Source organism: Panthera onca, chromosome A2 (assembly GCF_046562875.1).
Source record: "Panthera onca isolate mPanOnc1 chromosome A2, mPanOnc1 haplotype 2, whole genome shotgun sequence".
NCBI classification, from domain to species: Eukaryota; Metazoa; Chordata; class Mammalia; order Carnivora; family Felidae; genus Panthera; species Panthera onca.
The window spans coordinates 62,181,509-62,195,052 of NC_138340.1; the positions used below are offsets into that span (position 1 = coordinate 62,181,509).

At 50.0% G+C, this 13,544-nt stretch overlaps 1 protein-coding gene across 1 annotated transcript in view; it reads left to right on the plus strand.

The window, feature by feature from the left end:
- The window catches only part of ADCY1 (adenylate cyclase 1), a 113,177-nt gene that overhangs the window by 74,871 nt on the left and 24,762 nt on the right, over positions 1 to 13,544 (plus strand). Inside the window, exons 12-14 of the mRNA XM_060632062.3 lie at positions 2,470 to 2,559; positions 2,977 to 3,233; positions 3,491 to 3,617. Coding sequence (XP_060488045.1) covers positions 2,470 to 2,559; positions 2,977 to 3,233; positions 3,491 to 3,617 — 474 coding nt within the window. The remainder of the gene's footprint in view (positions 1 to 2,469; positions 2,560 to 2,976; positions 3,234 to 3,490; positions 3,618 to 13,544) is intronic.

The window sequence follows — 13,544 nt, forward strand, 5'->3', positions numbered from 1 at the left end:
TCCCACGGCCTGCTGGGCCCAGTCGTGGCCGTGCCTCTCCCATGGATGATGGAGCATTGCTGTGCACGCCCAGCTTCAGGGCCTGGAGGGTCAGCCAGCACCCGGCTCAGGTCTCGCGACCCCTTGCTGGCCCGTGGCCAAGTGGCGAGTCCCCGCAAGGCCCGGGAGCAGGACGCGGGTGTCTCCAGAGAACGGCTGGGCTTTGCTGTGAACCCCGTGCAGAACCTGAGCTGCGGTTCACACGTCCGGGCGGCCAGCAGCGCCAGGGGTCCAACCCACAGTGAGCTCGCGAGCGGAGGGGGCCCGTGAGTCATCGTTAGCCATGCTCTTGCCTCTGGTGGGTCTCGAAGTCCCCAGGGTGAGCAGTGGCGGGGAGGTGCCTGTCAGGTGGGGCGAGGAGGACGCAGCGGGGTCCTGTGAGCGTGAGCTGGTGGGGACCTGCGTCCCCATTCTCAGGCAGCTGGGGTCAGTGACCCTGAAGCAGGGCCCAGGAGAAGGGTGACAAAGAGTGACTAGGTCACACAAAGCCGCAGTGTCGGCCCACATCACAGCCCCCGGTGTGGCTTCCTGGCCCGGCGAGGCAGCGTGCCAAGTCCTGTGGCCCGTTGGTGTGGGTTTTGTGGAAAGATGCGATCTCTGCAGTGGCAGCGTTGGGGCGGGGTCAGTGCTTGGAGCGGCTGAGCACCCACTCTGCTGGGGAAGCGTACCGTGGCCGCCCACGGTGTGGACTGTGTCACGGGAGGTCACGTGGTGCCCAGGAGGGCAAGTGACTGAGACCCAGCTGTGGTGGCTTGCTGGCGCTCTCATTTCCACGGAATGGCATGTGGCATGGCGCATAGCTGGCGGGAAACAAAGCTAGAAGTGCCGAACGAGTGGATCCGTGACTCCGTGAATTCCGTCCATAAATAAACCACTGTGTGAGCGGTCACAGCTCGCCGAGCATGGTATCGGGTCAATAGAGCTCAAAGGCAGGGACCGGACCCAGAGCGTCCACGTGGGTGGCTTGTGTGTCCTAGATAGGAAATGGCCGTGGGAGCCCGCCCCTGTTTGGCCATTTGCCACACAAGTGGGTGTGGCGTGCTCAACTGGGTAGCTGCATGTAACTCTGCAGCTGAGCCCTGCACAGCTGCCCTTGCTGTGCACTGCACAACTGGGACGCGGCCTCTGTGCACCCCGGACAGGACTTGCTCAGCCTCAGCCAGCGGCTCTCCCCTCACCGCCTCCCCGAGGGACTTCTGTGCCATTTCTGCCTCTCCCGGGTCTCCAGGGGCCAGGCCTCACTCACCGCTGTGCCCCCAGGGGCTCCTGACATCTACCGCTGGGAGGAGCCCTCCCGTGCTTGCTGGGTGAATGTGCGAGCTGCGGGTGCCTTGTCCGGCTGGGGGTGACAATCCCGTGGCCACGTCCTCAGTCTTGTGGGGTGATGGGATCAGACCAGGAGGGGGGTGGTGGGCTCCAGGGCTGCACCTCTGCTCTCTGAGGTTGGGGGCCCAGCATGTCTGCACGATGCAGCTGGGGCTCAGGGATCCTGACCGGGACCCAGATCTGTAGCTGCCACGGTGCAAGCCCCACAGCCATCCGGTGCCCTGGTCCACAAAACAGGCAAAGCGGCGCTGTCAGCCTGCCCCCAGACCGAGACAACCAGGGTCCTGACCTCCCCGGGAGGACCAGGCACCCCAACTGCTTGGGGGTCTCGTCAGCAGCTTGTGCAGGGTCCCTGCAGGCTTGATTTTAGTTTTTGTTTCGAATTTCGTGAGCCTGAGTATAAAAAGAGGTTCATACTTTTACCCCTGAGGTCATCTGTTGGATATTGCAAAACGTATTAAAATAGACGTAAAATTAACTTCCCAATAACTTAACAAAACTGACATGAAGCCCGTGTGAAGGAAATGATAAAACTTACATGAAGCAGAGAAAAGACGACGCGAGAATGAATTCTTGCGTGTGAATTCTTGCTATTTCTGAGATGGAGTTAAACGTAATAAAAGTGTGACTAACGGATTCAGTTCATTTCGGTGCCCAAGTCACAGTGTGGGATAAGGCTGGCAGGGGTGCTCTTAAAAAAATTGTTTCTAATATTTATTTTTGAGATGGAGAGAGAGCACGATCGGGGGAGGGGCAGAGACCGAGGAAGACACCGAATCTGAAACAGACTCCAGGCTCTGAGCTGTAGGCACAGAACCCAGTGAGGGACTTGAACCCACAAACTGTGAGATCATGACCTGAGCCCAAGTGGGAAGCTTAACCTGCCAGCTCCCCAGGCCCCCCAGGGGGTGCTCTTTTTAATGCAAATATACTGGGTTTTGTTTCTTTTAGTTGGGGCAGCTTTTCACCTGGGAGGTGAAGCCTGGAGCACAGCCTAGGCATCTGCCTGGCGGGTGAAGTCCGGCAGCCCCTGGGGCCCTGCGCTCTTCACTGAGACTGTTTCTGTGTTTCGGCTCTTTCACAGTAACCTGTGTTACCGTTCAGTGTTTTCCAGGGTGCCTGACGATTCAGATCCGCACCGTCTTGTGTATCTTCGTCGTGGTCTTAATCTACTCCGTGGCCCAAGGATGTGTGGTGAGCATCTCAACAGGCAGCAGGGCCCGCTGGTCTCCTGGAGGCGTGAGGTGTGGACGGGGGCCGAGGGGGCTGCTGTCCTCTTCACAGTGTGCAGGGGATGGGGGGGTGGGGCAGGAGTAATGGGAGAGGGGGAGGCAGGGACAGGAGCACTGCGATGGGGCTGGCCGCCTGGGGAGGAGGAGGGCGGGGGTCTCCTGCCCCCTGGCCTTGTCCACCTTGCACTGAGGAGCCTTGAAGGCCGCGCAGGAGGGGCTGCTGTAGAGCCTGCTGGTGGCTCCTGGGGGCGTGGGTCGGAGTATCGGGGTGGGGGGAGCCTGGGCAGGAGCGCCTCGATGGGGCTGGCGGGCTGGGGAGGAGGGAGGGCTGGTCCTGAGCAAGTGCCTCCCGCCATACTTGTCCCTCCCTCCCCTCCAGGTGGGCTGCCTGCCCTGGTCCTGGAGCTCCACCCCCAACGGGTCCCTGGTGGTCCTGACACCCAGCGGCCGCAACGCCGTGCTGCCTGCCGCGCCCTGTGAGTCGGCGCCCCACGCCCTGCTCTGCGGCCTTGTGGGTACCCTCCCGCTGGCCGTCTTCCTGCGGGTGTCCTCCCTGCCCAAAATGATCCTGCTCTTTGTGCTCACGACGTCCTACATCCTGGTCCTGGAGCTCAGCGGCTACACCAGGGCCCCCGGGTAGGTGCGCGGCTCCCTCTGGAGCACAGCCGGGCGGGCATTGCCCGTTCTGGTTTGCGGACCAGGAAGCAGATCGCCTTGGTGGCTTCTCCACGTGTCTGTCTGGGCCCCAATTCCAGCAAGGCCTTGGCTTTCCTGGAGGGAGCGGCTCTAGCCAGGGCCAGTGCTCTGCACGGCTGAGAGTCGTGTCTGGGGACACGTGCGGACAGCTCTCAGGTTCTGCGCACCGATGGAGTTTCCTTCCTGGTCTTCCACAGGGGCGGCGTGGCGTCGGGGCGCAGTTTCGAGCCGATCATGGCCATCCTGCTGTTTTCCTGCACCCTGGCCCTGCACGCCCGTCAGGTGGACGTCAAGCTGCGGCTGGACTACCTCTGGGCGGCACAGGCAGGCCGAGCTCTCTCTGCTTCTGGGAGGGTGGGGTGTGGCACAGGGAACCCTGGGAGGGCACTCAGGGGCTCCTGCCGGGTGCCAGCTCGGTGTGCGGGTGGGGGAGGCAGCGCCGGCAAGCTGGGCACGGTCTGATGAGCCCTGTCTGACGACCGAGAGTCCGGCGGTGTTTCGGGCAGTGAGTTCCCCATCCCCAAAGGCATTCCAGCGAGTGGGGCTGTGGTGCAGAGTGGCGCAGCCTTTGCTGCGCTGCATGTGACAAGTCTCTTCAGGTCATGGGAGACTCCAGAAAATGCTGACTCTTGCACGGTCCCCCCACGATTTAGTGGGTCTACGGGAGGGGGGCAGGAGTCTACACTGTTAACACGTCTCCTGGGAAAGAGGCTTGAAGGGGGCCGAGGAGAGGGGTCAGTGGGCCCTGAGTCCCAGGCAGGTGGTATGCCCTGTGCACCTGCCGTGTGACCCACTCACAGGTGCACTTCTGGGCCCAGCCCAGGATGTATGGCTGGTGTGCCCTGACCCCCTTGTCACCTGCTGTGTCCCCAGCCTTTGGAAGGGGAGGCCATCTGGCTTTCTGGGCCAGCCCGTCCAGGTTCACACTCCATCTGTACAGCCTGCAAACTTCTGGGCCCCGGGCCAGTTGCTTCCCCATCAACAGATGGGCAGGGGGCGTGCACGGAACAGAGACCACCGCATGTTAGCTGCCATGTGTCATCTCACTTGATGTTTGGGGAAGCAGCTCTTTACTGGCCGGGGCCCTGGCTTGCATTTGGTCTTCGCGGTAGCCCTGCCCAGGAGGTGGGACGGGCACGGGTGTGAAGGCCACCTGTGTGCAGGCCCAGGCTGGACGTAGCTGAGCAAGGATGGCCAGGGCTCTGCGGTGTCCAAGGTCATGGGAGCCTCCTTGTACCAGGAGCCCAGCCCAGGGCCAGGGCACAGGGATGGCCGGTGTCCGACCCTAGAGAGGTGACACCCAGGGGATTGGGGTGACGAAGGCCGTCTGGGTCCCTCAGGCCAATGGTTCAAACGTGAGTCTCTCTGGAGACCAGTGGAGACACACCCGGAAGTGATGTTCGCTGGCTGTCAGGGCACTCTGGGGCCCCATCCAGGTGACACCTAGAATTTTCCCTGCCAGTGCGGAATACAGCAATTGTAGCTTCCTCCCTGCTTGAGCTTGGCGGCCAGCCTGGTGCACAGTAGGTGCTCGGTGCGGCTGAGCGCCCTTCAGACACCGCGTTGTGATCTGTCGGGACACTCCACCTGCAGGCAAAGGACAGAGGCAAGGGGCCGGCCTGCTGGCTTTTCTCTGGTTTAATTCACCTGGGAAGACGGATTCTGGCTGCGCAGATTCCCGCCAGGACATCCGGGCCGGTTGTCTGTTCAACTTCAGGGAGGATGATTCTGTGGCTTTGGGTAAACAGAAGAGGAAAGATGCGTGTGTGTGCGTGTATCCGTGTGTTCTGTGCACATATCCGCGTGCGTGTATATACGTACGCGCATAGATGTGCCAGGCAGAGAACATGGCTTATTTATTCTTTTTTTATGTGACAACCTTCCTGAGACAGAATCCACACTCAACAGTTTGTGTAAAGCACACAGCTCGGTGGCCTTCAGTGTATTCAGAGCTGTGTAGCCATCACCTCAATGTTAGAACATTTCATGTCCCCCAAAAGAACCCCGTGCCCATCAGTGGTCACCACCCCCAACCCTGAGTGGCCACTACTCTCCTTCCTGTCCCCATGGATTTGCCCATCTGGGTCATTCTCCATCAGGTGTGCCGGGTTTGCTCCTGCTTTGGGGACGCCCCTGATTCTGAGGGTCCCACCGCCCAGCACTGCCCTCTCTCCACACCTGGACTCTGGGCAGGTGGAGGCCACTGAGATCCTGAGCCCCTCGTTCCCATCCCCATGGGGATGAGACACCGGGGTTGGGCTGCGTGGACAGGGTAGGCCCAGAGTCCTGCTGCAGATAGGGGAACATGCCCAATGCTGGTTCTGCCCCTTGAGGGACTTGGGCTGTGCCACCGCCGTCCTGCATGAGGGCCTGACCACGGCCCCACTCGTGTGAAGTCAGGGGGGTTGCAGACCTTGGATCGTCTGACAGATGGGTGGGTTTGGGGCAGCCCCAGCATGGCCCAGTTCCTGGGACACCACCCTGGAGGGCATCCACCCCAGGGCAGGCCACCAGACAAGACTCACAGCCTTCAGCCAAGGGACACAGCCAGCCCTCAGTGAACATGCCAGGAGGGACCCAGGCCTCCCCACTCCTGCTGGCGCTCCACACGGGCCAATTCCGCTGGAGCAGGTGGCTCGGGGGCCTGTTGGCAGTGTCCTGTGGGAGGTCCTGAGTCAGAGCAGATGCCGAGAGGACACCTGTGTACAGGGCTCCCAGAAGGAGATCTGACTGCTGCTGTTTGCCAGAGCCTTGCCAGCTAGCGGAGAACAGCGTCTTCAGTGGGCTGTGCCAAGGGCCACCGAGCTGGCTGTCCAGGGCGAACAGGCCGGCCAGTCCCTAGATGTGTCCTCCCTGCCATCAGCTGGCCCCCATGATCTCAGATCTTTGAGTTGTGAATAGCTGCTCAGAGCGTGAGAAAGACAGACTCCTGTGGAGCCGGAGAGCCGGCCCGGCCTGGAGGGGCACAGACCTGGGCTCCCAGCCCGTGCACTTGCTGGGCGCCTGCTCTGTGGCCAGGCGCTCACAAAGCAAGGTTGAGGCCGCATTTTCTCCCCTCTGGCTTCCCACGTGCTTTCCTTGGCTGTAGTGTCCCTTTAAGTGTCGGTCAGCCTCATGGTTGACCCTGCTCTGGGGTTCCCCACCGACAGTACCCCTGTGCCACAGCTGGCCCCCACTTCTGAGTGAGCTTTCCATTGAGTTCAGTGCAAGAGAGACCCTCCCTGTGTCATGAGGAAGGGTTGACTACAGGGAACACACTGACACATTTTTCCAAAGATGTGTGACAAGAAATGTCACCTAAGTTTCCCGTAAACCCAGCAAAACAAGGAAGTTTCCAGACTTTGCCCGATTACCCCCTGGGTAGGTACGTCTGTCATGTACACATCACAGTCACATCACAAACTATTGTGAAACGGCCGGGCCGGAGCCTGGGGGTTAATTATCTACTGACACCAGGCTGGTCACATAAACCCACCTAACCTGGGGCTGTCACGATGCTTTGTTTCCAGTGTGGTTCCTTCCTTTGCGCTCAGTAGATAATCATGATGACTATGGTAGAGCAATATTCTCTGCCAGTGAATGCTTAACCCTGGAGTGGGATTCCCACTGGTACTGGCACCATTTTGTCCACTCTCAGACGGAAGGTGGCCCAGGCGTGGGCTTGGGTGTGACGTAGTTACGGTTACATGTATTGTTGGGATTCACTTTGCTAAAATTTGGTAAGAGTATCAGTGTTCATGAGTGACGTTGTTCTGTAGTTCTCTAGGCCAAGAGGGCTTTGATGTCAGAGTAAAGCAGTCCTCACAAGGCGGGGGGTTCCTGCCTTGTCAAGTTTCTGGAAGAGTTTGTAGAATTGGTGTCCTTTCTTCCTCCAATGTTTGAGGAAGTGAAGCCCTCTGGGCGTGGGTGTGTGAGTGTGTGTGTGTGTGTGTGTGTGTGTGTGTGTGTGTGTGTATTTAGAGTGGGAACATTTTAACTCAACTCAATTTCCCGAAAGATGGAGGGCCATCAGGCTTTCCATTTCTTTCTGAGGTAGCTTCGGACACATATGTCATTCCCTGAACGCTGTCCAGTCTGCTGACACGAACTTGTTCATACTCTTCCTTTTTTGCTCCGTTAATGTTTTATTTTATTTTAGTTTTTGGGGCACAGAGAGGGACAGAGCATGAGCAGGGGAGGGACAGAGAGATGGGAGACACAGAATCCCACGCAGGTTCCACACTCAGTACAGAGCCCGACGCGGGACTTGAACCCACAAACCATGAGATCATGACTTGAGCCGAAGTCGGGCGCTCAACCGACTGAGCCACCCAGGCACCCCTCCCTTATTTCCCTTTAATATTTGTAGGATTTGTAGTGACATCCCATTTCTCCTCCTGATGTAGGATTGTGTAGACACTTTTTTTGATCAGTGTGACTAGAAGTTCATACATTTTATTGATCTCAGGAAATAGCTTCTGGTTTTATTGATTTTTCTCTGTTTCCTATTTCACTTAAATTCCACTCTGATCTTTATTTTTATCTGATGACTTTGGGTTTAGATTACTTGTATTTGCTAGTTTCTCAATATGATTTGTATCTTCTCTGATTCAGGGATTTTGTTCTAAAATTTCCTCCAAGTGCTGCTTTAGTTCCATAAATATTGATATTGTATGTGGCTTCATTTTCATTTGGTTCAAAGAACTTTCTCTTTTCTTTTCTTTCTTTGTTTTGTTGGGTTCTTCTTGGGACCAAACGTTATGAAGATTATATTTTTGTTGAATAATCTCAAAGACCTTTCTGTTATGGACTTCTGCTTAGTTATGCCATAGTCAGAGAGTATGGCTCATACTCTCTGAATCCTTTTAAATTTCTTGAGAATTGCTGTATCGTTCCTGCTGCATCCTGTGTCTGTTGGATGGTGTATTTTATAAATGTCAGCGAGGTCAAGTTGGCCAGGAGTGTTCTTAGGTCTCCTGTGCCCTTATGGACTTTCTTCCCATTCTACCAAGTTTTGAGAGAATGATATTGAAGTCTCCAACTATACCTATGGGCAGAATTTTGTGCAGTTCTGTCAATTTTTACTTCCTGTATTTTGACGATCTCTTACTAGGTGCATCAGTGTTTAGGATTATGTCCTCTTGGTAAGCTGAAACCCTTGTGCCCCTTATCACTATGGAAACAACCTCTTTTCCCAGGTAATGGGAAGTCTACTTTATGCAAGTAGACTTTATGAAGTCTACTATATGCTCTGAAGTCTACTTTATGCAATATTATATAGGTAATCCAGCTCCCATTATGTATTTTTTTCTATCATCTTACTTTCAATCTATTTGTTTTTTACTTAAAGTGGATTTCTTACAAGCAACATACAGTTGGACCTTGTCGACTTATCCAATTTATAAATCTCTGCCTTTTTAATTGAGCTGTTCAGACCATTTACAATTATGTGATTACTGATGCAGTTAGATTTTAATCTTTTGCTGTCTCCTATTTGTCTGATCTGGTCATCTGTTCTTTGTTTTCTTTTTCCTCTTTTTCTGCCTGTTTTAAGTTAGTTAAATATTTTTATTATTCGACTAAAATATAAAATAATCTTTATTATTCCATTAATAATTATTGATTCTCTTATTCATGATAGTAATTATTATAATTTATTTCTCTTTCTTCCTCCCTCTATTTTTTTAGCTGTAATTCTTTGTTGTATTATTTATTGTTGTTTTTATTTTATTAAAATTTTTTTTTAATGTTTATTGTTGAGAGAGAGAGAGAGAGAGAGGCAGAATGTGTCGGGGGGAGGGGCAGAGAGAGAGGGAGACACAGAATCTGAAGCAGGCTCCAGGCTCTGAGCTGTCAACACAGAGCCTGACATGGGGCTTGAACCCACAAACCACAAGATCATGACATGAGCCAAAGTCGGACGCTTAACCAACAGCCACCCAGGCACTCCTTATTTATTTTTGTTTTTAAGTTTTCACTTAAATTCCAATTAACATACAGTGTAATATTAGTTTTAGGAGTAGAGTTTAGTGTTTCATCACTTATATATAGCACTCAGTGCTCATCATCATAAGTGCCCTCCTTAATGCCCATCACCCATTTAACCCATCCCCCACCCACCTCCCCTTCAGCAACCCTCAGTGTGTTCTCTATTGTTAAGAGTCTGGTTTTTGGCTTGCCTCTCTCTCTTTTTTACCCCCTATGTTCATCTGTTTTGTTTCTTAAATTCCACATGAGTGAAATCATACGGTATTTGTCTTTCTCTGACTGACTCGTTTCTCTTAGCAAAACACACTCTCGCTCCATCCACGTCATTGCAAATGGCATAAGTTCATTCTTTAAAAAAAATTTTTTTAATGTTTGTTTATTTTTGAGAGGGAGAGAACATGAGAGAGGGAGAAAGGGGCAGAGAGAAAGGGAGACACAGAATCCTAAGCAGGCTCTAGGCTCTGAGCTGTCAGCACAGAGTCCGATGCAGGGCTTGAACTCACATGACCTGAGGTGAAGGCAGACACTTAATAGACTGAGCCACTAAGGCACCCCAAAACTTCATTCTTTTTGATGGCTGAGTAATATTCCATTCCATATATATACCACATCTTCTTTATCTATCAGTCAGTGGACATTTGCGCTCCTTCCATAATCTGGCTATTGTTGATAATGCTGCTGTAAACATTGCGATGCATGTATCCCTTCAAATCTGTATTTTTTAATGTTTCCTTATTTATTTTTGAGAAAGAGAGGTAGAGACCAATCAGGGGAGGAGCAGAGAGAGAGAGAGAGAGAGACAGAATTCTGAGCAGTCTTCGCACTGTTGGCACAGAGCCCAATGTGGGGCTCAGTTCCACAAATGATGAGATCATGACTTGAGCTGAAACCAAGAGTTGGACAGTTAACCAACTGAGCCACTCTGGTGCCCCGTTCACATCTTTATTTTTGTGTCCTTTGGGTGAATATCTAGTAGTACAGTTGCTGGATTGTATGGTAGTAGTTCTATTTTTAAACTTTTGAGGAACTTCCATACTGTTGTCTAAAGTGGCGGCACCAGTCAGCATTCGCACCAGCAGTGCAAGAGGGTTCCCCTTTCTCTGCATCCTCACCAATATCTATTGTTTCCTGTGTTATTAATTGGAGCTATTATGACAGGTGAGAGGTGGTATTGCACCATGGTTTTGATTTGTATTTCCCTGGTGATGAGTGATTTTGAACATCTCATGTGTCTGTTGGCCATCTGGATGTCTTCTCTGGAGAAATGTCTATTCACGCCTTCTGCCCATTTCTTAACTGGATCATTTGGTTTTGGAGTTGGATTAGTTCTTCATAGATTTTGGATACTAACACTTTATTGGATATGTAATTTGCAAATATCTTCTTCTATTAAGTAGGTTGCTTTTAGTTTTGTTGGTTGTTTCCTTCATTGTGAGACTCTTGATGAAGTCCCAATAGTTCATTTTTGGTTTTTATGTCCTTGCCTCCAGAGCCGTGTTCTAGTAAGGTGTTCCAGCTAGTGTCAAAGAGGTTACTGCCTTTGTTCCCCTCCAGGATTTTGATGGTTTCCTATCTCACATTTAGGTCTTGAATCCATTTTGAATTTCTTTTTGGGTATGGTATAACAGAGTCATCCAGTTTCATTCTTTTGCATGATGCTGTCCAGTGTTCCCAACACCATTTGTCTTTTTTCCATTGGATATTCTTTCTTGCTTTGTTGAAGATTAGTTGACCACATAGTTGCAGGTCCATTTCTGGGTTTTCTGTTCTGTTCCGTTTATCCATGTGTCTGTCTCTTTTTGTGCCAGGACCATACTGTTCTGATCACTACAGGCTTTGTAATGTAACCTAAGTCTGCAATTGTGATGCCTCCAGCTTTGCTTTTCTTTTTCAGCATTTCTTTGGCTATCAGGGGCCTTTCTGGTCCCATATACATTTTAGAATTATTTTAGCTCTGCAAAAAATGCTGGTGGTATTTCAATAGGGATTGCAGGCAATATGTGGATTGCTTTGGGTAGTGTGGACATTGTAACAATATTTGGTCTTCCAATCTGTGAGCGTGGAATGTCTTTCAATTTCTTTGCATTTTTTTCAATTTCTTTCATAAGTGTTCTATAGTTTTCAGAATACAGATCTTTTACCTCTTTGGTTAGGTTCATTCCTAGGTATATTATGGTTTTTGGTGCAGTTGTAAATGGGATTGATTCCTTGATATCTCCTGCTGCTTCATTATTGGTATATAGAATTGTAACGTATATGTACATTGATTTTATATCCCGTGACTCTAACGAATTTATGTATTAGTTCTAGCAATTTTTTGGTGCGGTCTTTAGGGTTTTCTCCATAGCACATTGTATCATCTGCTTATAGTGAAAGTTTGACTTCTTTTTTGCTGATTTGGATGCCTTTTGTTTCTTTTTTGTTGTCTGATTGCCGAGGCTAGGACTTCCAGCACTATGTTAAATAACAATGGTCAGAATGGACATCCCTGTCTTTGTTCCTGACCATAGAGGAAAAGCTTTGCTTTTCCCCATTGAGGATGATATTTAGCTATGAGTTTTTTTGTAAATTGTCTTCATGATGTTTGAAGTATGCTCCCTCTATCCCTACTTTTGTTGAGTTTTTTTTCCCTCCAGTTTATTTATTTACTTTGAGAGGGTGGGGTGGGGAGAAAGTGAGCAGAGGAGGGGCAGGGAGAAAGGGAGGGAGAGACTCCCAAGCAGACTCCTCACTGAGGTTGACGTGGGGCTTGAACTCATGGGTCGTGGGATCGTGACCTGAGGCAAAACCAAGAGTTGGACACTTAACCCGACTGAGCCACCCAGGTGCACCACTGTTGATGGTTTTTTTTTTATCAAGAATGGATGCTATATTTTGTGAAATACTTTTGCTGCATCTATCGAGAGATCATAGTTTCTTATCCTTTTATTTTATTAATGTGGCATATCATGCTGATTGGTTTGCAAATACTGAACCACACTTGTAACCCAGGAATAAATCCACTTGATCGTGGTGAATGATTCTTTTCATGTATTGTTGGGTTCAGTTGGCTAGTATCTTGTTGAGAATTTTTGCATCCACATTCATCAGGGATATTGGCCCGTAATTCTCCTTTTTAGTCCAATCTTTGTCTGGTTTTAGAGTCAAGTTAACACTGGCTTCGTAGAATGAGTTTGGAAGTTTTCCTTCCATTTCTATTTTTTTTGGAACAGTTTGAGAATAGGTATTAACTCTATAATGTCTGGTAGAATTCCCCTGGGAAGCCATCTGGCCCTGGACTTACGTTTGTTGGGAGAATTTTGACTAATGACTCAACTTCTTTGCAGGTTATCAATCTTTTCAGATTTTCTGTTTCTTCCTGTTTCAGTTTTGGTAGTTTATATGTTTCTAGGAATGCATTCATTTCTTCTGGATTGCCCAAATTGTTGGCATATAATTGCTCATAATATTCTTTTATAATTGTTTGTATTTCTGTGGTGTTGGTTGTGACCTCTTATCTCTCTTTTGTGATTTTATTTATTTGGGTCCTCTCTCTTTCTCTCTTTTCTTTTTGAGAAGTCTGGCTTGGAGTTTATGTGTTTTATTAATTCTTTCAAAGAACCAGCTCCTGGTTTCATTGATCTATTCTACTGGTTTTGGTTTGTTTGTTTCCATATCATTTATTTCTGCTCTAATATGTATTATTTCCCTTCTTCTGCTGGCTTTAGGCTTTATTCGCTGCTCCTTTTCTAGCTCCTTTAGGTGTAAGGTTAGGTTGTATACTTGAGACTTCTCTTGCCTCTTGAGTTTAGAGCTGTATTGGCAATATACTTCCCTCTTAGGACAGCCTTTGCTACATCCCAAAGGCTCTGGACCATAGTGTTTTCATTTTCACTTGTTTCCATGTAATTGTTTTATTTCTTATTTAATTTCCTGGTTTAGCCATGCTTCCTTTAGTTAGCATGTTCTTTAACCTCTATGTATTTGTGGTCTTTCCAATTTTTTTCTTGTGGTTGACTTCAAGTTTTGTGGTGTGGTCAGAAAATATGCATAGAATGATCTCAGTCTTCTTGTACTTGTTGAGGCCTGATCTGCGACCTAGAATGTGATCTATTCTGAGAATGTGCGTGTGCACTTGAGAAGAATGGTATTCTGCTGCTTTAGGATGGCATGTTGAATATATCTGTTAAGTCCATCCGGTCCAGTGTGTCATTCAAAGCCATTGTTTCTTTGTGGATTTTCTGCTTAGATGATCTGTCCATTGTTGTAAGTAGGGTGTTAAAGTCTCCCAGTATTATTGTATTA